We start from the raw sequence: 24,990 nt of genomic DNA on the forward strand, positions 1-24,990 counted from the left end.
AAGTCTTTACATAAAAAGGCTAGTGAACACTAAATTGAAGTTTAAAATAATTGTAACAATTGCATCTTATATATCGGGTGAGATTTCATAGTTTGGTTCAGGTAGTTTTCAAGTGGCAAGTTTTCAAATTTTTAAGTTTTCAAGAGTTCTGCAACTTCGTCAGCCAGAAATCAAGCAAAAGACTAGATAAGTAGCAGTAGGTGCAGGATTCTTGATATTGAAACCTTTAGGACTTTTCTCCTTAGGGATTCCAATGTTGTTCATTTTATTTCAAGTATAACCCCTATGCATAGGATAAAGTAGTTTCACATCTTTGATTTTTCTAATTAGTTACTTGGGTCTTAAAATGTCCAGTTTATCAAAAAATCTTGTGCTGTTTACTGGGGACCATCTACTATAGCCTGATCCTTGAATTTTTCAAGAACCTAAGGGGTTCCCTAAGTCCAAGGAAGACAATCAGTGTCTATAAGTCAGAAGGAGAAGGGGAAAGGACATTGTAATCATTGCTTTGTTTTCATTGATTCTGTTGCTGCTTTCTTGCCATTGAAAGTACTCTTGCAGTCTGGTAATTATTAACTTTTGCCGCCAGGATGCCCTTTCTGTTTGAGATCCCTCAGTCTTCATGTTGATCCATAAAAGGGCTTCAAAGTTACAACTACTTTTTTTTAGTGCACATGCACATTATTATATGCTCAGCCATTGTTTCCAAAACACCAGAACCTTGCTCTGTTAGCTGGATATTCTAACTTTATCAACATACATACTGAGCAAATTGACACTTTCACCCACACTCAAAACCTGATGTAGAGCCCACATTTTAACCTGGGCTTCTAGACCTTCATGGTGAGTTATTTTTGGGGTCCCTTTTTTTGTTTGTTTGTTTGCTTTCTCTTTAGAGCAAACATTAGTTGGGATAGTTCTAAACCATCAGAGATATTCAGATAACATTGTAGAAAGAGATTACAGTTTTTATTTTTATTGCTACCAGATCTGTACCCTGAGACTTTTTAAATAAACAGTGTAAGAGCTTTTCTCAGGTAGTGGAAGCTTCTATGCCATCCTTCCTTAGAGTAGGAGGCATCAACTTGTGGTTGGCCCCTCAAGTGATCTGTTTTCTGTAATAATGAAGATCTCTCATGCTGCTTGCATCACTATCTCGTTTTTAAAATATTTTCAATTTCTACCTCACAGGAAGCCATTCATTAGAATTATCTGAGTCTCAAGTTGGTTAGTTAGATTTAACAGAGCTAACCCTTCATCCATGACTTATCAGCATTTATATGTAAAAGTAAGGCTTTGTGCTTGCTTTGGCAGCACAAATACTAAAATTGGAACAATATGGAGAAAATTAGCATGGTGAAACATTTCATATTTTGCAGTCACGGGAAGGTCACTTGACTGCTGGCTAGCTAAGTCATAGTTTGAATCAAAACAAAATGGGTGGCACATTATATTAGAATTGTGATTTTTCACTACAGAAACGTTTGTGTAAGGTGATCTATAAACTGAGAATGGAGATAAGTAACACATGGGGTGTCGTGTAAATATTTTGTTAGTATGTATCTTGGAAATGAGAAAATGTCAACTTTCATCTACTTCATGGAACTTAAAAAAAATGAAAGTTGGGTTTTGTGTTCCATGTCAGTTGGAGATAATGTCACTGATGGAGATTAACCATCATTCTAGCAAACATCTGCTGGTTCAGTTAGAGTCTGTAGAGAAGTAACAGTGGTAGCCCAAGCCAGATCTTGACATGTTAGTTTTCTGCCCTTGGAATTTGATGAGCTCAATAATAGTGAACAATCGTGTTACCTATTTTAATGAAATAATGTATTCATAAATAAATTTATTTACAAATTATGAAATAGTTGAGATGCCCTGAATTATAAGCCACAAATAATACAACAATAAGCAAAATTTGGACTTAACAACATTTTTCTTAAACTGAAGTATTTGAATATTAGAACCTATGAAAAAATACACATTGGGTTTGATTTGGGATTTCAAAATAGTTTTAGCAATAAAGTTCAAGAACAAATTCTACTGCTTTACTATTTCTTTGTGAATGTTAAAAATGCTACTTCATTAAACCTGTATAACAACCTAGTGAAAGAAGGCAGTAAAATCTAGAAGAAGCGATTGTCCTGCCTCAGCCTCCAGAGTAGCTGGGATTATAGGCGCGCACCACCACACCCGGCTAATTTTTGTATTTTTTGTGCCTAAGAGAAGTAACTCGTTTAAGAGCAAATACCTGTTGGCTATAGAACCAGGACTTACCAGTAAGAGCCAGGAAGGTGACTTTCCATTATGTCAAGCTGATGTGAGACAGTTTGCTGAGCTATACTGCCTTCACTTCATGAGTACTTCACCTGTTTTTATTATTTAATTAGAAAGGTACTAAGAAGTTTGTAGAGCTTACAGAAGAGAAGTGTATAGGATAATTAACGTCTTGATATTGTTTAAAATACTCTAATAATTTAGTATATTTGGTAAGTGTTTTTGATAATAGTATTAAAATATTAATTTCATTTATTAATTTTTATGCATAGCATTATCATACTATTTCCTGAATACAAAGAAGAAAAGAAATCTAAAGAGCTTTCTATAAATAGCAATCCAGGTAGATTTCTGATAGTGAATTACTCTTGATGGTACTACCATAGATGAAAAAGAATAAGGATGTTTTGATTACAAAAAAGCAGTTTAAAAAATCACTGTTTAAATTGCACACATTTGAAAAATACTTTCTTACTAGTCTAGATTTCGTAATTATTTAAAAAGTTAATTGTATGTAATTTATAATCTCAAATAACATTGTTTGACAAAATTATTATTTAATTATGGTTCCTAATATTTTAGATGATCTTTTTGTGTAAATAAGAACACAAATTTTTAAATTATTATGTTGTATGTTTTCTTTATAGTCACATTATAATGAATTAGACTTTTTATATAATTAGAACTTCTATTTAATTTGTAAAATAAATTCTTTGCAGTTAGTAAATGAACAATAACTACAGTTAACCCTTGAACAACATGGGATTTAGTGCTGCCAATCCCCATGCTGTTGAAAATACATATTTGGTATGTTATATATATTATATATTGTATTCTGAGTACAAGAAAGTAAGCTAGAGAAAGGAAGCTTTTGCAGTAAAGCTGTGGTTTCCTTGTAGTTCAGTCTTTGAACTGCTATCAGTATAGTGTGAGGTATTCACCCATCCGTGGTAAAATAAGTAAATAAGTTGCATTTACTCATTTTAAAATGTTGGTCTTTATCTTGCCCTTATGCCTTGTTTGTTTTGCTTAATTTTTTATTTATAAAAAAACAGTAATAGTTGGTAGGGAATTTTTTTCCCATGAAAGCCATCAGTGAAGAGGCCATGTTGATCTAGGAAATATAAACATACTTATTTGGTGGCAGTAGATATATAAAACAGAAGCAGAAAAGAGGTACAGTTAATATGATTTAGTGAACATTGAATGTAAAACATTAGTGGGGAGAGAGAAATCTTGGATCATTCATAGGTTTCCAGGTTGCGTACTGGCCTTTATACTGCACATGAGAAAGGAGTAGGATGTGTTCACTGAATGGAGAAGTACAGCTGGTCAACAGGGAAGAATAACTTCCCTTCCCTACAACTCTGAGGTTGGAGATGCAGACGTAGAATGATGTTATTACAATTATTAGGCAGAGTCATCGATCTCAATGAGCTGTCCATGATGCAGATGTAGAATGAGAAGGCATCCAGTGACAAAACCCTGGGAATGTCAACATTTCCACCCCCCGCCCCCAGGAAAAAAAGAGTTGGTAAAGGAGAATGAGCAGTGGCTAGAGAAAAGTAGGAGAGGAGTCAGAGGAAGTGATATTGCAAAAATAAAAAATGTGAGAATTTTAAGGAGGGAGCATCAATTCTAACAAGTAAGATTACTAAAAAGCCAATTAGATTTAACTTTTAAAAGCTCTTTGGCGGTACTCTTTTCAAAAGAACCATTTTTGAGGTGTAATGTGGGCTATTGATGTGATTGGTATGTCTGGTGTCCAAATATGCAGGAAGAAATCTACCAAGATCCTGCGTAACTCTTTTGTAACTGCAGAAGCTACGTGCACAGGGTCAGGGAAAATGGTCTTGACTTCTGAGAACGTGTGCCCACAGTTTTACAGAATTGTCAAAACCTAAGGGTAATGTGTGAGAAAAACTGTGGTCTTCTTATCTGCTCCTTGTGGAAATACTTAGTTTGTACTGAAATCCCTGATAAGTTCTTCTGGATGCATTCTGAAACAAAAGTCTGGCAGCAGTAACTGGAACCAGCTTGTCCAAAGCACATACATCCCGACTCCCTCCAACATGGAATCATAACACAGCCGCATTTAGTGAGTTTCAAGTTTCAATCAGAAGTAGTCTACAGACGAGCAGTTTGGAGAAGCTGACATCTTTTATATAATGTCATGGAGAAAAATATAAGGTGATATGCTAAGTACAGCAAGTCTCTGTGTTCTGGGACACTTTGTTTTAGTGCAATTCCCTTTTCATGACCTCTTCTAATATCTCTGCTTTTACTGTTTTCTTTTGAATTTCATCCCTAAAGAAAATATTGTTAGAACACATTTTCAACAGGTATTTTTGACAACTACATATGATTTTCTTTTAAGAGAATTAGCTACCTATTCTAAAGTATATCTGGTATTCTATTAATCTTTAATGCTAAACATCTTTATATCTTTAGCACAATGACAGTGTAAGTGATGATGGCCCTTTAAGATTTTAAGTTTCTTTTAAATTTTCAAATTAAGACAAATTTTCAAACTTGACATAGTTTTAATGTAAAACACTTTTCTGATATTATATTTCTTCAAATATTGGTACTATTTGGTCAGTTGGATTACCACGTTTTTAACCATCTACATAAAACTTTCCTGGATTATTTTTTTCTTGAAATTGAGTCTTTTGCTGTTTCCCAGGCTGGAGTGCAATAGTGTGATCATAGCTCACTGCAGCCTCAAACTTCTGAGTTCAAGTGATCCTCCTACCTCAGCCTCCTAAGTCGCTGAGACTGCTACAAGCATATGCCACCACACGCAGCTGACTTTTTTAATTTTTAGAGACAAGGGTCTCTCTCTGTTGGCCAGGCCAGTCTCAAACTTTTGGCTTCAAGAGATTCTCCTGTCTCAGCCTCCCAAAGTGCTGGAATTATAGTCACGAGCCATCGTGCTGGTCCATAACTTCCTTTATTCCCCAAAATGAGTTTAAAGTCCTATTGGCCCTTAATAATAAAAACCCACTGTTTGGGAGGAGAAGTGGATAACTCATCCTACATTTTCAATGCAGTTCTTGACTTTTTGACCTGTTCTGTCAAAAACATCTTTAACAGATGATTTTTAGTTTTAATAGATATATTTAGTTTTGTAAGAAGTTAAGAAAAAAGATTAGAAACAAGTTAAATGAGCTCTATGATTGGTAGTACAGTATTATACTCTATCCAATGGCTACATATATTTCTATAATTATCACAGTGACCTGAAAGATGCAAATTATTTTATGTATGTTTTTACTAATTTTTTTTTTTTTTTTTTTTTTGAGACTGAGTCTCACTCTGTCACCCAGGCTGGAGTGCAGTGGTGTCATCTCGGCTCACTGCAACCTCCGCCTCCCGGGTTCAATCAATTCTCCTGCCTCAGCCTCCCAAGTAGCTGAGACTACAGGTGTGTGCCACCACGCCAGGCTAATTTTTGTATTTTTAGTAGAGACGAGGTTTTACCGTGTTAGTCAGGATGGTCTTGAGCTCCTGACCTCGTTATCCGCCTGCCTCGGCCTCCCAAAGTGGTGGGATTACAGGCGTGAGCCACCGCGCCTGGCCTACTAATACATTTTAGAGACAGGGTCTCACTCTGTTTCCTGGGCTGGAGTGCAATGGTTATTCACAGGCACAATCTCCACTGCAGCCTCGAACTTTTGATCTCAAGCAATCTTCCTGCCTCAGCCGTTGGAGTAGTTGGGACTACAGGTGCGTGTCATTGCACCTGGCCTGATCCCCAATTATTATAAAAGAAATCTTGCTGAGTTGAAGACAATTGACTACGATCTTTTTGTTTCTCTTCTAGAAGCTTTCATACTATGGGATATATTTTTAATCATCCATATTCTCAATTTTTTATTCTGGTTATAATAGGATTGCTGCTTGTTTTTCATTATTTTTTGGCATACTTATTTCTATTCCTTTATGGATTTATTCATGTGGAAATACAGGAATCTCAAGGGCAACTGTTAAGGAAAACAGATTAGGGAAAGGTATTCTATAAACAGCCTTCTGATTGTAGTCACAGGTCACATCACCTTAAAGAAAACTAATTTCATATAAGCCATTATGTGAGGGTTTCCCAAGACCACCTCTGTGTTTGGTGATTCACTTGGAAGGACTCAGCAAGCAGTCCTACTCTGGGCTTTGATTTGTTACAGTGAAAGAATACAAAGTGAAAATTGGCTCAGGGCAAAGGGGCATGTGGCAAGTCCTGGGGAGCCGGGCACAAGCTTCCGGGAGCCCTCTCCTGTGGCGTCACCAGGATGTGCTGAATTCTTGCAGCTACGAATTTTGACAGCACATGGGCAGTGTTGTCTACCAGTGTGAGTCTGACTAGAGACTTACACAGTGTCCAAGGTTTTTATGGAAGCTGGTTGCATAGGCATTCTCTCTCACACACACACAAATTCCACACTTCCAGAAGAAAAGCAGCTGTTCAGAGTCAGCCACATTGTTTATGCAAACAGTTTAGGTACAGTGAGCTACTTTTCTCAGGAAATGGTGACAAACCTTTAAAATGCAAATTTCCAAACACCAGCGAAGGGCCAGTTTTGCATGTAAGCCTTTCTAAGAATGACAGTCTTATGACTGTTATATGAATTATTTTCTTCACAGCAGTTACAGCCCCAACTTAATTTTAGTGTCTTAAAAATTCTATTTAATAGTGAATAACGTGGTGATATAGCATGGTGCTTATTTCATTTGCGTCAGTTGCAACTTATTATGAAATGTTAAGTTTCTGTGCTGTTAGATTTTGGAATTTTGGTGAATATTTAACAGGTTTCTATACATAAGTTACTATGGCAATATTAGGTAATTATAATCTGTTCTTATTTGATTAACCTTTCAGTAAAATGGTTAGATAAAATAAGTAATGATTTCTGATTTAAAATTAAAATAAAAAATTTGTTTCATTTTAATTATATAGATGGTTCAGTTTTGTTTTATATTTTGTTAAATTTCTGTTTAAAATTATGAAATTTAAAAAATCAATCATTTATCAGTTATTTTCTTGTGTATTAATACAGTTAAGTTATTTGCTTTATGTACTTTTATATACTATAATTCTGGAGAGAATATTCATATTGTGTTTCAAATTGAGTACATCTTGCTATAATATATGGTAATAGAAGATTCAGTGACAATCTTTTTAAAAAATTAATAACTTTAAGAGCAGTTTTATATTCTCAGCAATATTGAAAAGAACCTAGATTTTTCATATACCCCATCCCCCCACACATGCATAGCTCCCCCCATTATCAATATCTCCCACCTGAGTGGTACATTTGTTACAACTGAGAATCTCACATTGATGCATCATAATAATCACCCAAAGTCCATAGTTTATATTTAAGTTCACTCTTGGTATTGTACATTCTATAAGGTTGGACAAATGTATAATAAATGTACCCACCATTGTAGCATCTTAGAATACTTTCATTGCCCTGAAATTCCTCTCTCTCTTTTTTTATTTCTCCCTCCCAATGAACCCCTGACTACTAATATTTCTTCTGCTGTCTCCGTAGTTTTGATATGTCCAGCATAGTCATATATTGAGGACAATATTGTGGGTATCTTTTTCAATATTAAAAAACATAAATTTCCAAGATAATTGAATGTATTCAATTAAGCTATCCATTGTGCTTTTTTGCTTTTAGTTGCTTATTTATGTAGGATCTAATGGCATATGCTTTACATGTTGAAAAAGCGTGATTTATATAGACATTTGCCACATAATGGGGAGGGTTGAGGAAAATGACTTCATGCTGTGTACTACACAGACTAACTGGATCATCCTTCTCTGTGAGATGGGTCCAGATAGACTAGCAGTGGAAAGGGACAATCTCAAGAGGTTGTGCTTTATAAAACTGGAGTCAGAAAGTCTTTCCTATTTACCTTGCAGTTGGAAATAAGACCAGCTAGTGAATACTATAGGCATATAAATATGTTTCTTATTCACCTTCTTTCTTTGAGGGATCAGTTTGAAAACAGTCTATATTATTATAACATGGCTCACTTATAACTAGGTTCTCCATCATGAAAAATGCCAAGAGAGTCATACTATTTTGTTTACATAAAGTGACGTAGATTTGTTGTTGTTGTTTGCCCAGTAGGTGGTGGGACAACTGTTGGCACATCTTGGTAGCTCCAGTGAGTTTATGGTTCTTTTATGTATATTTTTTATATTAGGTAGTACATACTCCCTGGCAACTCGCCATACCTTTCCAGTGTTTCTTTATAAGCTTCTCTCTGACAAGCAGATAAGACTCAGATTGGATAAGCTTTTAAGGGAGTGATCTTTTCTGTGTGTGTTTTTTTATAGGAGCTAAAATGAAAGCTGAATTTCAGCATTGTTTGTGCCCTACATAGGGTGAATGAATAGCTAGAACTAAGCAAACTTACCAGAATCTTCCCTAGGAGAGGATTAGTGAGAGTAAGGACACTGATCTCTCTTAGGCTCTTGTGCACTGGCAGCTGAAAAGTCTTTGCAGGGATCCTTGACCCTGGTCTGTACCCTGTGTTTTGCCATAGAATAGAGTACAGTTTTCATAGACCTAGATTTTTTGAATTAGAGTGCTGTATCCTACAGTAAACATTTTAATCTGAAGAGGTGGAGAAACTGTTGTGTTTCAACAAAATAAGTACAGTAATTTCCTCTTATACATGGGGGATACATTTCAAGACCCTTAGTGAATGCCTGAAAACATGAATAGTGCTGAACTCTATGTGTGCAATAATTTTTCCTATACATACCTATCTATAATAAAATTTAATGCATAAATTAGGCACAGTAACAATAGCTAATGGTAAAGTAGATCAATGTAACAGTATACTGTAATAAAAGTTATGTGACTGTGAGCTCACAGAATATCATGTACTATAGTCACCCTACTTTGTGCACTGATGTGAGATGATAAAATGGCTATGTGATAAGTGAGGTGAATGCAGTAGGCATTGCCATGTAGTCTTAGGCTACTATTGACCTTCTATTTGACTATATGTCAGAAAGAAGATCATCTGCTTCAGGTGATCTTGGATCCGTGAGCCATGATGATATTGTTGGTTGGATGTTAGGAACAGATTATGTCAATGACTAATGAGCAGATATCATATATAATGTGTATGCACTTGACAAAGGGATGATTCACATCTTGGGCAGACTGGGATGTAATGGCTTAATGGCTCAAATTTTGTCACACTACTCAAAATCGTATGCAATTTAAAACTTATGATGTATATACATCTGGAATTTTATTTTTGGACCATGGTTGACCATGGGTAACTGAATCTGCAGTCAGTAAAACCACCAATGTCATATTATGAAATATATATTTGGTCTTCAACACCATTTTCTGTCATACAACTCCTAAAATCCTCAGAATTTCCAAACTGATATCATTTGTATGCTGATGATTGACTTACGCCAGGCAGCCTCCAGATGGCTTCAGGGTGGGGCTCATCATCAGAGAGATCAGGGTGTGATTAGAGGGTTGGGACTTCCAGCCCCACCCCTCACCTCCTGGGATGTGAGAGGGGCTGAATGTTCAATTAATCAGTCATGCCTATGTAATGAAGCTTTCATAAAATCCCAAAAGGATTGGATTTGGAGAGCATCCAGGTAGCTGTGTTCAGCTACCTGGATGCTCTCCAATACATGAAGGCGTACGGAGAATAAATGGATGTTCCCAGAGGGTGAGTGCCCTGGGAGGACATGGAAGCATGTTACTTTCCCCCCATATCTTGCACTATGCATCTCTTTATCTGTAGCCTTTAATATTCTTTATAAGAAACCGGTAAATGTGTTTCCACGAGTTCTCTGAGCCACTCTAGTAAATTAATCAAACCAAAGAGGGGGTCCTGGGAAACCCAACTTGAAGTCCAACTGGAAGTTGATTAGAAGTTCTGGAGGCCCAGACTTGTAACTGCTGTGGGGGAATAGCCTTGTGGTACTGAGCCCTCAACCTGTGGGATCTGACACAATCCCCAAGTAGATAGTGTCAGAATTAGAGGGCACCCATCGGAATTGATTGTTTGCTTGTTGCTGGGGAAAAATACGTATTTGGTCACAGAAATCTTCTGTGTTGATGATTGTTGTTGCGGTGTGAGAGAAGAGGAACATCATGTTGAATATGTGTTTTCTAAACATACAGCACATAAGGGGGACTGCTGTATACTGTGTTCTAGCTACTCCTGGTTCATTTGTCCAGAAATCATGTTCTTTGACACTGTCTGCTCATTATATTGATTCTGCTAATGATGCCATTTTCTGTCAGTCTGATATGGTTCTGTTAGGATTATGGCTATTTTATACTGAGGTTCACTTGTATCAAATTTTGATAAATTCTATTCTTTGCATTTGATAAATATATGTTAAGCACATAAGACGGGAAATAAGATTTCTTAATTCATTAGTTGCCTACAAATAGTATAATTAATAATTTTAGTATAGCCTCCAAGTATGTTTCTAAAGAACTGCTTTGTAACAAATCATGAGAGTCTCTGTAATAAAGCATCAAAGTCTTACACTTTTTTTTCCTACAAGGTCTAAAGCATGTACAAAAGTATGCATTTTTTTTTTTTTTTTTGAGATGAAGTCTTACTCTGTCACCCAGGCTGGAGTACAATGGCACGATCTCGGCTCACTGCAACCTCCGCCTCCTGGGTTCAAGTGATTCTCCTGTCTCAGCCTCCTGAGTAGCTGGGATTACACACGTGTGCCACCTCACTTGGCTAATTTTTTTTGTATTTTTGTAGAGATGAGGTTTCACCATGTTGGCCAGGCTGGTCTCGAACTCCTGACCTCAAGTGATCCACCCGCCTCGGCCTCCCAAAGTGCTGTGATTACAGGCGTGAGTCACCGCGCCCAGCCTGCATGATTTTTTTTTTTTAAATAAACATAAGAGTCTTGTTATGTTGCCCAGACTGGAGTCTCATAAATATATATATATATACACACACACATATATACACATATATATGTATATATATGAGATTATAGGAACAAGCCACTGTGTATATATACATACACATACGTGTGTGTGTGTGTGTGTGTGTGTGTGTGTGTGTGTATGTGTGTTTATACATATAGTGTGGGTATATGCCCAGTAATGGGCTCGCTGGGTTAAATGGTATTTCTGGTTCTAGATTCTTGAGGAATCACCACACTGTCTTCCACAATGGTTGAACTAATTGACACTCCCACCAACAGTGGAAAAGCATTCTTTTTTCTCCACATCCTGTCCAGCATCTGTTGTTTCCTGACTTTTTAGTGATTGCCATTCTAACTGACGTGAGATGGTATCTCATTGTGGTTGATTTGCAGTTCTCTAATGACCAGTGATGATGAGCTTTTTTTCATAAGTTTGTTGGCTGCATAAATGTCTTCTTTTGAGCAGTGTCTGTTCATATCCTTCACCCACTTTTTGATGAGGTGGTTTGTTCTTTTCTTGTAAATTTGTTTAAGTTCCTTGTAGACTGTAGATATTAGCCCTTTGTCAGATGGAGAGATTGCAAAAATTTTCTCCCACTCTGTCAGCTGCCTGTTCACTCTGATCATAGTATTGGAAGTTCTGGCCAGGGCAATCAGGCAAGAGAAAGAAATAAAAGGTATTCAAACAGGAAGAGAGGAAGTCAAATTATCTTTGTTTGCAGATGACGTGATTGTATACTTAGAAAACTGCATTGTCTCAGCCCCAAGTCTCCTTAAGCTGATAAGCAACTTCAGCAAAGTCTCAGGATACAAAATCAATGTGCAAAAATCACAAGCATTTCTATACACCAATAATAGGCAAACAGAGAGCCAAATCATGAGTGAACTCCCATTCACAATTACTATAAAGAGAATAAAATACCTAGGAATACAACTCACAAGGGATGTGAAGGACCTCTTCAAGGAGAACTACAAACCACTGCTCAAGGAAATAAGAAAGGACACAAACAAATGGAAAAACATTCCATGCTTGTGGATAGAAAGAATCAATATTGTGAAAATGGCCATACTGCCCAAAGTAATTTATAGATTGAATGCTATCCCCATCAAGCTACCATTAACTTTCTTCACAGAATTAGAAAAAACTACTTTAAATTTCATATGGAACCAAAAATAGCCCATATAGCCAAGACAATCCTAAGCAAAAAAAAAAAAAAAACACAAAGCTGGAGGCATCACACTACCTGACTTCAAACTATACTACAAGGCTACAGTAACCAAAATAGCATGGTACTGGTACCAAAACAGATATATATAGAGACCAATGGAACAGAACAGAGGCCTCAGAAATAATGTCATACATCTACAACGATCTGATCTTTGAGAAACCTGACAAAAACAACCCATGGGGAAAGGATTCCCTATTTAATAAATGGTGTTGGGAAAACTGGCTAGCCTTATGCAGAAAACTGAAACTGGACCCCTTCCTTACACCTTATACAAAAATTAACTCAAGATGGATTAAAGACTTAAATGTAAGACCTAAAACCATAAAAACCCTAGAAGTAAACCTAGGCAATGCCATTCAGGACATAGGCATGGGCAAAAACTTCATGACTAAAACACCAAAAGCAATGACAACAAAAGCCAAAATTGACAAATAGTATCTAATTAAACTAAAGAGCTTGTGTGCAGTTTTATTTGGGAGTGTGTGTGGGGTACCTCTGATTTTTAAAAATGAGAAAATAAGTAGTCATGCTTTCCTGACTCTGGTAGACATAGCCTTTTAAGACAGTGATTCTGAGCTGTTATGGTCTTAGGGTTGTCTGTACTACTGACACTTATTGACGACATGTAACCAAGAGCTGGAATTAAATTACAAAAAAAAGAAATCACCCCAATGCACATTAAAAACCTCTTACAACATATGTGCACATTCATACGTAACAGATGGATCCTGATTTTGTGTATTAAAATCTTGTAGAAAAGTTTAGACAGTGCACATAATGACTACAACTTGGTCTTTGTAAAATCCATGATATATATTTCAGATCTATCCACACTGACCTATTGAGGTATTTCTTGATGTATTGTATGGTCTCATGATATGCCATGTGATGACTGCAGCATATTTAATTAAGGTCTCTTCATGCTGATACCATATGGACATAAATATGATGACATACCAACATGGATATGCTTATGTGGTTGCTTTTATTGATGTGTACTATATTAGAAATGAAACAGAAGTATTGGAAATCCTAGCAAGCATAGCTGTATCTCTCCCATGGCTGTGTTGATTGCAACTGTTTCCCCCTTAAAGCATGTCTTTTTGACATGTCCTGACTCTGAGAAAATCCAGTGTGTGCTTTTCAGAGAATAACAGTAAGGAGTGGAAATGGCCAGTGGTCAAAGTGTTACTTGTCCTCTCGGCTCCCCCTCATGAATGTTAAGCTCTAAACTACTCAGGTCACAATTTAGAACCCCTTTGTTGATCCCTATAGAGTGTTCCCGAATGTCAAATGGCAAATAGACCCTTGATGAAGGAACACCCTGTAAAGCCATATTGCTCTGGTTTTTCTGTGTGAATGTGGGTTTGTGTGTGTGTGTATTTTTTTATCTTCTGAAACTGTAAATAGAATTTTCATTACAAATGAAAATATTTCTGTTCCATATTTATTTCCTGTCTCATGGCACTCTGCTCTTCTTCAATCTAGTAAGGATCTCAGCGTGTCTTATTTATACCTGCAAAAAATTATGTCAACGCTTCATTTTTCAGGTCAATGATGGACATGTTTTCAAGTCTTCACAAGTTATTTCTGAAGATGCTGGTGTGTCGAGGAGAGACGGTGTCATAGTAGTTAAAGAAGTTTTAAAATAGGTTATGTTCAATAACATTTCAGAGCCCATTTCTCTGGAAGGCATAGACATAGTGGTGTTATGCGTAAACATAAAATGGCTCCACAAAGTCTTGTGTATATAAAAGTGTTCATATCCTGGAAGATTCTAATTTACTGCTCAGTAATGTCTTCTGGAGAGGAAAATAGGTAAGATAGGCTGCTGAGCCTATGATAATAACTCATAATATGAGGTGAAAGCATAGAGACAAAATGAGAGACGATAGATACTCAAACCGATGTGAGTGAAGAACAGCTGTGAAACAGTGTCTATGGGAGAGAGAAGGCCATGGGGCTGCTTTTGTGAAGAAGGAATTTGTACACGTTAGTCAAGTGTCTGACACATTTAACATTTTAATGAAGTAAAACCTTATCTTCACATGGGTCAGAATGGGATTGTACAGATGTCACAATACAGTGGTGGTGAGAATAATGAAGAAATGAATGTGGAGGGCAAAGAATGAAGTCCACCAATATGGATATTAGATTTATGAACAAAAAAGGGTGTATGTCAAATTGGGCAGATGTAAACAAAGAAAGCAGCTAGCTAGGTAATTTGGAGATTTCTGATGAGGAGACTTGTGGGGAGTCACTTAATGGAAAGCAGAAGTTAGAAGGATGAGGGTGACCCACAGTGTCTCATTTGTTCTCCCTAGAAGTTTTGCACATCAATGATTTGTGTTTCATTCGTGTCAGTTAGCATATTGGGATGCAGCTTAATCTAGAAAAAGTTTTTTTTTTTTCTTTAGGAAAGCTGTGTTTGCCGAGGTAGTTATTTCATAAAAGGACCTGAGATAACTCTATGGTATATCATATCAAACAGCTTTTAGGAACAAGGAATCAAAGAATGCATTTCTTGAGTACTGAAAGGGTAACTGCCAATAATTTTGGCAATCATGACATATATATATACATATATATATATTTGGTTGGTTATTAATAAGAAAATAAGTCTCTGGTTAGAGATTTTGTTTAGTTTATTTTCATGGGAATCTGGTTACACATTACTTCTTTGACATGTATGTTTTTGCAAAAGTGGATGAAGAAACAGCAAGAGGGCAAATCCAGGAACTGTAGGAATATCAGAAGCCTTCATGAGTATAAAGAAAATGATTTTTTGAATTATGACTAAGTATAAGTGAACTCACTTCTGATGCATTTAGAATATTTGCACAAAAGATGATTTGATTTTGGCTGCATTGAAGCTGCACGTTCTGATTCAGCACGCCTGAGATTCTTTATTTGTAATAAGTTCTCGGGTGACCCTGATGCTGCTGGTCCTTGGCCATGATCTGAGTACTAAGATTATAGACTTCGCTACACTGAAATTGGGAAGAAGAACCATTGGAGAGCAGTTCAAGACATAACTACTGCTAAATAAAGAGGAAAGAAGTGGTGGGAATAATTTATGAGAGTTATATACAAGTGTTGATATTAGTTAATCAAATGAAATTCATTTGAACTAATAAGGTAACATCAAACACTGAATTACAATTTTAAGCAATAGAAATTATGGACAATTTAACATACTATAGGGAGAGGTATAGGTTAGATGTTAGAGTGTAAACCTAATTTTTTAATGTAGTTGTAGTTATTCTTTATGCCTTGGGGTTTGTTGTAATTCAGTAAAAGTCTTTCTTAATTCTGAGATTTGAAAAAAATTATCTAATGGTTTCTTTTTTGCTTTCATGGATTCACTGTCTTCAGATACATTTTTAAACTTTGGGAAATTTATGCTTTATGAGGTTTGAGGTTTTGACTCAACTTTTTTTTTTCCCAGTTAGATATCCAGTTATGGCAACCCTCTCATTGTATAAATGTACAGGTTATTATTAAATTTCAGAAGCAATCATAATAAGTTATACTATTGGGTAGTAGTTACAAGTTTTCTTTGTTTTTGTTTTGTTTTGTTTTTTTGAGATGAAGTCTCGCTCTGTCGCCCAGGCTGGATGCAGTGGCGCGATCTCGGCTCACTGCAACCTCTGCCTCCCGGGTTCATGCCATTCCCCTGCCTCAGCCTCCCGAGTAGCTGGGACTACAGGAGCTCAGCACCACGCCCGGCTAATTTTTTGTATTTTTAGTAGAGATGGGGTTTCACCGTGTTAGCCAGGATGGTCTCGATCTCCTGACCTCGTGATCCACCTGCCTCGGCCTCCCAAAGTGCTGGGATTACAGGCGTGAGCCACTGCGCCCGGCCGTTTTCTTTGTTTTACTTAGATTTCTGATACTCATGAGAAAGAAGAAGACCTGCTGCATGAAAACCACTTGATGCAAGATGAAATTGCCAGGCTCAGGCTGGAAATAGACACAATAAAAAACCAAAGTCACTCATCAGAAAGAGACCAAGAGCTTGCTTTTCAGAGGACAGTAGATAAATGGTGTCATTTACAGGAAAATTTGAATTCTCATCTTCTGATTCTTTTTCAGCAACTTTCTAAAGCTGAGAGTAAGTCCAGGGGCCTCGAAACTGAGCTCCATTACACAAGAGAGGCTCTGAAAGAAAAGGCTTTGGTTTTTGAACACGTACAAAGAGACCTAAATCAAATACAGTGTCAAATGAAGAACATTGAAAAAATGTACAAAAATGACCAAGATCAAATAGAAAAACACATAGAAAAGCAGCAAAGATTATTATGTCAACTACAAAGACAAAATATGTTGTTTCAACAGCAACTGGATGATGCTCGCAACAAAGCTGACAGTCAAGAAGAAAACAATTAATATTCAAGCCAAATGTGATGCTAAAGTACAAAACCTTCAAGCTGAGTGCAGAAAGCACCATCTTTTGCTAGAAGACAATAAGTTGATCAATGAATGTAATCATTTGAAAGAAAATGTCAATATGAAAAAGAGAAAGCAGAAAGAGACATAAGTATCAAAAAAATAAGTATTTTCAAACTTCCTGAAGTAAAATTTAAAGTAATATTTGGTACAGCTAAATGTTGAATCTAGTTGAATATAAAAAAGGATACATATGATAAATATATCTGCTATATCAGCTTAGAAACATTCCTTGTTTCCAGCAAGTCAAAGTTAGAACTGAGAGATGCTTTCCTCTGATTAAAGTCAATGTGTCACTTATGAAATTTTAAGTTATAAAATGTTAATATAGATGAAAATAATGTCTTATACTGCTGAAATAGCAATATTAATATATTTATATTGCCACATTTTATGACCATGATAAATCAGATATATGGAAATGCTCATACCTAATATGGTATTTTGAAATTGATTCAATTAAGTGGGTGGGGTACTTTGACAGTTAATTTCAGATTTCCCAGATGACCTGTATTCCCTATTTCATAATTATTTTTCTTCAGTAGCTTTAAATATATCTTAGTTGGTACAATTTTGTTTTTCTTCATGTCAATTTGACTTAAATCTGAAACTATTAGACTTAAATCTGAAACTATTTCAGTCTTAAATTATGTGTAGATATGATCATTCCATTCTTTAAAGGCATCTAATTTTACTTATAATACGGGGAAAATGCGGCAAATTTTAGCCAAACCATGTTTGATTTAATCTTCCCACTGACATTTATAATTTACTTTCAGTTTTTTAAATTAAAAATTCGTTCATAATTTTTATTTCAAGGCTCAATTACTATCATTTGGATATAACTTTGTCCAGGACAAAGAGAGGCATAGCTATCTGTGATTTATTAGTTTGACACTGGATCCCCATTTTCAGACTAAGGAGGATTTCAGACTAACGAGGAGTGGCAGGATTCATGTAGAGTAGGAGTGGAGTGAGTAGGGAGGAGAGATACAGCAGCTGAGTCAGGGCGGGAGGTGGAGGGCAGGTTACTTAGAGTATCTAAGGCCACTGGAATTTTACTTTTCTTCTGAGATACAAATCTATTGGAAGGATTTAAGCAGATGATTTAATGTGAGGAACTCTGAGGTTGATCTGAGTTTCTAATAAAAAAAGAGGGAAATCATTCCACAATGTGTAATTTCCTACCATCAGTCTCACCCACATACTCATTTCTTTTTGAGACTTCAGAAGGTTTTTAAGCATTGCAGAGTCATCAGGGGAGGAATGACTAGTGGGCTGAATATGTTGTGTGAATAACAATACCAGTTTGGCAGGAAGATAACACCTTCTGTATCCTTAACTGGATTCAGTAATGAACAGGGATGTGTACACATGAGGAAAAGAAGGTGAATCAGTCTGTGTGGTGATATATTTTAAAGTGTATACTTCAGAGTTAAATATTATTAATGGTTTCATAATAAGGTGATTTGTAACATCAGTAACAAAAATAACATCAGGTAGTTGTGAGACAACTTCAACAAAAACTGGGTGATTGTCCCAAACAAAGAATCAACATCAAAAGCTTTGCTGGATGCTTCATCGCATCACTGCATCCATTAGAAAGTGAGATGCAAGATTCAAGAAAGAAATTAGGCCAGATGAGAAGTCGAGTATGTATGAAACTTCGCATGTCAACAACAGTTAATCTGTAGCTGGTTAACTAATATAAAGTGTTTTGGGGTACTAATTTTAGTGGATGGCTTTCTTCTCTATTTTCATTATTATTAATTTTATTAAAATTTTATTAGCTTTATAATGCATCTATATCTTAATCTCTGGCTTTCATTCTGCCATTTTTTATACATATATTTTTTTCTTAAATAGTTAACCTTAGGAAAGTTGAGAATTATGCATCATTTCTCACAGAAGTTCCAAGAGAGTTTTTCCTGTTAAACAATCTATTTTTAGTGATTTCTCTGTTGCCATGGTGAGGCAAGCCCAATCAATTCAGAGAATAATGTCTGATGGAATGTTTCAGAAAATTTTTAATCTCTACTTTTCTGAATGAATAAAGAACCTGTGTATACTTATTTCATAGATTTCAGGTTAACTTGTACAGAAAGGCTATTCTACTGAATACATTTTTATTTTGATGAAAATCCTTACTTTGTATTGGGCTCAGAGAGCGCACTGTCTCTATATGAATATGGACAGTTAGCATTTGCCAACATGTATCTATTTTCTCTTGTTTATAAAAAAACTAAACTAAAAAGGGGGTTATAGAAAGGTCAGCAAAGGATGGGTTTGAGATGTTTGGGTTGGTTAAGTGGGCATCTGGACAACAGGGCTTCTCTTTTGGCTTTTTTTTTTTTTTTTTTTTTGAGATGGAGTTTTGCTCTTGTTGCCCAGGCTGGAGTGCAATGGCGCGATCACAGCTTACCGCAACCTCGGCCTCCTGGGTTCAAGTGATTCTCCTGTCTCAGCCTTCCCAAGTAGCTGGCATTACAGGGGCCTGCCACCACGCCCGGCTAATTTTTTTGTATTTTTTTTTAGTAGAGACAGGGTTTCTCCATGTTGGTCAGGCTGGTCTCGAACTCCTGACCTTGTGATCCGCCCACCTCAACCTCCCAAAGTGCAGGGATCACAAGCATGAGCCACCATGCCTGGCCTCCCTTGGCATGTTTAATGGACATCCTTGCAGTTTAAGATGATGCTTTTAAATTACTTCTCTCCTAATGATGACTTGAGTCCTACTACTCAATGGGAGAGTCAGTAAGATCCTGTAGGATCTTATTTGGAACTGACTTTGTCTATTTTAATTTTGTTCTTCCTTATTTTTAAATTTTCTTGTTTCCCTAGAAAGGAAAGATGATGTTTAGTTTTAAATATTAAAAATGTACAAGTTGCTTTGCTACAATACAACTAAATGCATACATACAAAAAATAAAATTATAGTTGATGTGGTAATGTTTGGAATTCAAAAATATAAATGCTTACCATGAGGTAATCCTTTCTCTTTCCTCATTTTACCAGTTTGTAACTTTGAGTATTTATCTGATAAAATGTAATTCAAAAGCAAGAAGAATGTTGTGTTTTAGTCCTAGAGCAAGGGTCTGTGAACTTTGCTGTAAAGGGCCAGATAGTATTATTTAAGGCTTTGTGAGCCATAAGATCCTTGTTGCAATAACTCAGCCCTGCAGTTATGGCACAAAAGTAGCCATGAACAGTATGCAGATTGAAGGGGTGTAGCAGTGTCCCACTAAAATTAATTACAAAAAACAGGTAATGGGATGATTTCTCCTAGATTATGACCTTTTTTACATAAAAAAAGATTGTGATAGTCTAAAAATATTTTATATATATTTTGTTGATTCATTCATCTACTGATGGACATTTAGGTCATTTCCAAATGTAAATGGTTTTTTTTTTAATTCTTTGTTTTAGTTTCAAGAAATACAGGATCAACTTACAGCACCTATAAGATGTACTATGGAGACAGAAGGCCATGCACAAAAATACAATGTGAAGCAGCACACAAAATAAGTTCAGTATTTATAAAGCAAAAGAGCACTGTAGTATGAGAATTGTATCAGTTATGATAATAAGTATGTCTTTGTGAAGCCAAGGAAAAGTTTCGTTTGTAAGCTATATTGAAATACATCACATTTCTACATTATTCATAAATTTTGCATATTATCAACAAAACACAGGTAGAAAAATGACACAGTAGCCCAATCATCTGCTTTTGCGATCGCTAAGAATTTGTGTAATTATACCTTCAGAAGTTTTAGAATTTACATGATTTAAAAAAAATTATGTGTGAGAGTAATTATTTTAAAATGCACATTTTAGGCTTAAAGTAGAAAATGCCATGATAAGAAAAACTATAAAAAAGCAAGATGACCAAACTGAGCGGCTTGAGAAAATCCTGCAGTGTTCAAGTTTGGTAAGCCAATCTCTTAATTTCTGTCATACTGAAAAGGAATTTTATTTTTCCAGTAGGATGGGTTAAATACCCCTTGTCCAAAATGCTTGGATCCAAAAGTAGATTTTTTTCAGATTTTGGAATATTTGTATATACCTAATGAAATATCTTGGGGATGGTACCTGAGTCTAAACATGAAATTCATTTATGTTTCATATATACCTTATGCACATAGCCTGAAGGTAATTCTCTACAATGTTTTATAGTAATTTTTTGCAGGTAACAAAGTTTTTACTGTTTTCACTGGAACCTGTCACATGAGGTCAGGTGTGGAACGTTGCAGTTGTGGTGTTATGTCCGTGCTCAAAAAGTTTCATATTATAGAGCATTTTGGATTTCAGATTTTTAGATTAGGGATGATCAATCTACAGTACAGATGCTCCTTGACTTACAATGGGTTTACGTGATAATAGCCCTTGTTTGACTGGAACATTATAATATTTATTTCAGCTGCAGCAGGTGTTGCAAGAAAATGGAACTACAGAAGTAGATGAAGGTATGTTGCCAAAATTTATGAATTAAATTCAAATCATTGATTTCTGAAATAAACTCTAAGTAGTGAATGGTATTCCTCTCCATTGCTTGGTTAATAAATACTATATTAAATATTTTTTCTTACATCTAGTGAAAGATGTGAAAACATAAACATTCATAGTGAAGAGTATACTTATGCCTTGTTAATTCATCATGTTCCATAGCTTTAAAAAAAATCACAAGAAGTCTGTGTATCCCTTTTTTTCTGGCCCTACACTTTTCTTCTGCCACCCCTATGGAACTGTCAGCCTGCACAATGAAACTGTTCTCAGAAAACAAAGGCATCATCAGCTTGTCAAGGTTAAGGCAGTGATTTAAGGCTAACAGCCCCCACACTCATGTGATAAGAATTAGTGAAGCAATTACAGGTCACAAGCAGTCACTTGACCAGTGACATTTTAAATCTCTAAGCATTGACTTTGTCGTTGGTTTACTTTTGCCCCTGGGAAAAGTTGAAAACTCCTTAGCAAGGAATCAAAACTCTCACATCAGTGTGGTTCTTGTCAGGTTATTCAGCCTTATCTTTCGCCACTTAACATACTTGCACCTTTGTTCTAGCATCCAGCCAAACTAGACTACATGGAGCTCCACAGTGATCGTCTTCACCTCCAGCTCTTTGCATTTACTTCTTCCCTCTATCCTACATGTGTTTTCCTTCCCTTTCAGATATCAACCTATGACTTGCCTCTACCAAAAAGCCTACAATATTGACACAAACCTGGGCTAGTATCCCTTCTGTGTCTTCCAATAAGTGCCGTCTTATGCCTGTCATTGTATGTATGACTCTGTATGGGAATTGCCTGTTTGTTTTTTCAGATTATATAGCATACAGTTGTTGAGGGGTGGACCATATCATCTTTATCTTGTAATTCCAGTGCTTGTCCTAGTACCTTAGCACATGGTTGCTGAATACATGAATGAAGAGTGAGAAAACCAGAAGCTCTGATACTTAACCGCCATGATAATGAATTCAGTGTGCAACTATGGGCAAATTATATTTAATAGTAATTGCATATTGTACATATTTTTCATTCTTATTAACACTGATAAACTTTTCAACTTTTATTTTCTCTTGTTAACTGTGAAATCATTTAGATAAAGAATATAATTCTTTTTCATTCTAGCTTCTTCTGAATTTAAATCTGGATCCTTGCAGGGGTCCCCAGCCCGCAAACCACGGACAGGTCCATGACCTGTTAGGAACCAGGCTGCACAGCAGGAGGTGAGTGGCAGGCAAGCCAGTGAAGCTTCATCTGTATTTCCAGCCACTCCCCGTTGCTCACATTATCACCTGAGCTCTGCCTCCCGTCAGATCAGCAAAGGCGTTAGATTCTCGTAGGAGTGAAAATCCTATTGTGAACTGCATGTTCAAAGGATCTAGGTCACATGCTCCTTATGAGACTCTAATGCCTGATGATATGTCATTGTCTCCTATCTCTTCAAGATGGGACCATCTAGTTGGAGAAAAACAAGCTCAGGACTCCCATTGATTCTACATTATGATGAGTTGTGTAATTATTTCATTGTGTATTACAATGTAGTAATAATAGAAATAAAGTGCACAATAGATGTAATACGCTTGAATCATCATCTTGAAACCATCCCCCAAACCCCCATTTGTGGAAAAATTATCTTCCACGTAACTGGTGCCTGGTGCCAAAAAGGCTGGGGACTGCTGCTCTATAGCTTCTGCACTAGAATCTACTAATGAGTAAAATCTAATTTAATAACTAGTTTTAAAAACATAACAAGAATATGTGCTGGCTGGGTGCAGTGGCTCATGCCTGTATTTTCAGCACTTTGGGAGGCCGAGGCGGGCGGATCATTTGAGGTCAGGAGTTCAAGACTAGCCTGGCCAGTATGGTGAAACCCCATCTCTACTGAAAATACAAAAATTAGCCAGGCATGGTAGCACATGCCTGTAGTCTCAGCTATTCAGGAGGCTGAGGTGGGAGAACTGCTTGATCCCGGGAGGCAGAAGTTTCAGTGAGCCAAGATCACGCCACTGCACTGCAGCCTGAGCAACAGAGTGACTCCATCTCAAAAATAAAACAAAACAAAAAGAATATGTGCTGACAAAAAAAATTCTGAAAGATAATAAAATTGTATTACTAGACTGTTCACATGATATTTTGTTTCCCATTAAATGTGTGACATGCAAAGATGTTTATTAAATGAAAATATTTTTGTATCTTATATGTCTGATGACAACTGATAGTGTTTTAAATGATGTTTCTTGACCTCTTTAACTTTTAAGTGAATCTTACAAATGAAAACCAGAATTTTTCAGTTTTACATATTCAAACTGCCCAAATTTCAGCTGTTTAAACAATTAAACAACAAAGTTGTCATTAATACTTTAGTGAATTGATGTCTTACTTGTACTTTATACTTTTTACCACTATATATAGGGATTTAGATTTAGATATAGACAGACATCATTTTGATACACTGGTATCGTGCCCATCATCAATATTAGATGTATTACAATTATTTCATTCTATAAAACTTATATAATTTTAATTTTCAACACTGAATTATATAGAATGTTGAATGGAAAAATAAGGTTTGCCTAAGGCTGTTCACCATTTCTGTTTTTTTATTTTTGATTAACTTTTTAGAAACAGTCTTAAAATTAGAGAAAAGTTCTGGGCGTGGTGGCTCACGCCTGTAATCCCAGCACTTTGGGAGGCTGAGTGGGGTGGATCACCTGAGGTCAGGAGTTCGAGACCAGCCTGACCAACATGGTGAAACCCCATCTCTACTAAATACAAAAAATTAGCTGGGTGCGGTAGCTCATGCCTGTAATCTCAGCTGCTTGGAAGGCTGAGGCAGGAGAATCGCTTTAACCTGGCAGACAGAGGTTGCAGTGAGCTGAGATTACACCATTGCTCTCCAGCCTGGACAACAAGAGTGAAACTCCATCTCAAAACAAAAACAAAAACAAACAAAAATTAGAGAACAGTTCCAAGTTTTCATACAAACAACTTTTTCCCTTGCAGCCACTTGAGAATAAATTGCTGACATTACCCCATCACCCCTGATTACTTTAGTGAGTGTTTCTACAAGTCAGGGCATTCTTATATAAGTACAATCCAATTTTCATAATCAGAAAGTAACATGAATACATTCTATCATGTTATCCTCAGATTCTTTTCAAGTTGTATTACTTGTCTATAATGTCCTTTATAGCAAAAGAATCCCATTCAGAACCATGGATTGCATTTAGTTGTCATGTCTCTTAGGTTCTTTAGAACAGATCCTCAGTCTTTTCTTAGCCTTCATGACCTTGAATCTTTTGAAGAATAAAGTCCAGTAATGTAGAAGCTTCCTCAGCTGAGTTTCTCTGATGTTTCTTATGATTACTTAGATCATATGTTTTTGATGAGTATCTTATGATCTCATTGCATCCTATCACGTGACCTAAAATTTTGATTTGTCATGTTACTGGTGACGTTAGCCTTGATCACCAATAGTGTTATTTTCTGGGTTTCTCCTGTTATGTTACTTTTTCACCTTGTAATTAGTAGTTTGTGGGGAGGAGATTTGAGACTTTGTAAATATATTTGTTCCTCATTGAA

General features: G+C 36.2%; 2 protein-coding genes across 2 annotated transcripts in view; both read left to right on the plus strand.

The window, feature by feature from the left end:
- The window catches only part of LOC129047223 (ankyrin repeat domain-containing protein 36B-like), a 30,311-nt gene extending 5,321 nt beyond the window's left edge, over window positions 1-24,990 (plus strand). The window contains exons 4-6 of the mRNA XM_009237014.4: window positions 20,743-20,836; window positions 21,326-21,371; window positions 22,534-24,990. Coding sequence (XP_009235289.3) covers window positions 20,743-20,836; window positions 21,326-21,371; window positions 22,534-22,601 — 208 coding nt within the window. The 3' untranslated portion in view covers window positions 22,602-24,990. The remainder of the gene's footprint in view (window positions 1-20,742; window positions 20,837-21,325; window positions 21,372-22,533) is intronic.
- On the plus strand, window positions 5-17,714 carry LOC100442114 (ankyrin repeat domain-containing protein 36B). Its single transcript, XM_054547919.1, is given in 3 exon segments — window positions 5-16,838; window positions 16,840-16,949; window positions 16,952-17,714. Coding segments are annotated over 3 exon segments (675 nt in total). The 5' UTR covers window positions 5-16,395; the 3' UTR covers window positions 17,074-17,714.

The sequence above is a fragment of the Pongo abelii genome, chromosome 12 (genome assembly GCF_028885655.2).
Source record: "Pongo abelii isolate AG06213 chromosome 12, NHGRI_mPonAbe1-v2.0_pri, whole genome shotgun sequence".
In the NCBI taxonomy this organism is placed as follows: Eukaryota; Metazoa; Chordata; class Mammalia; order Primates; family Hominidae; genus Pongo; species Pongo abelii.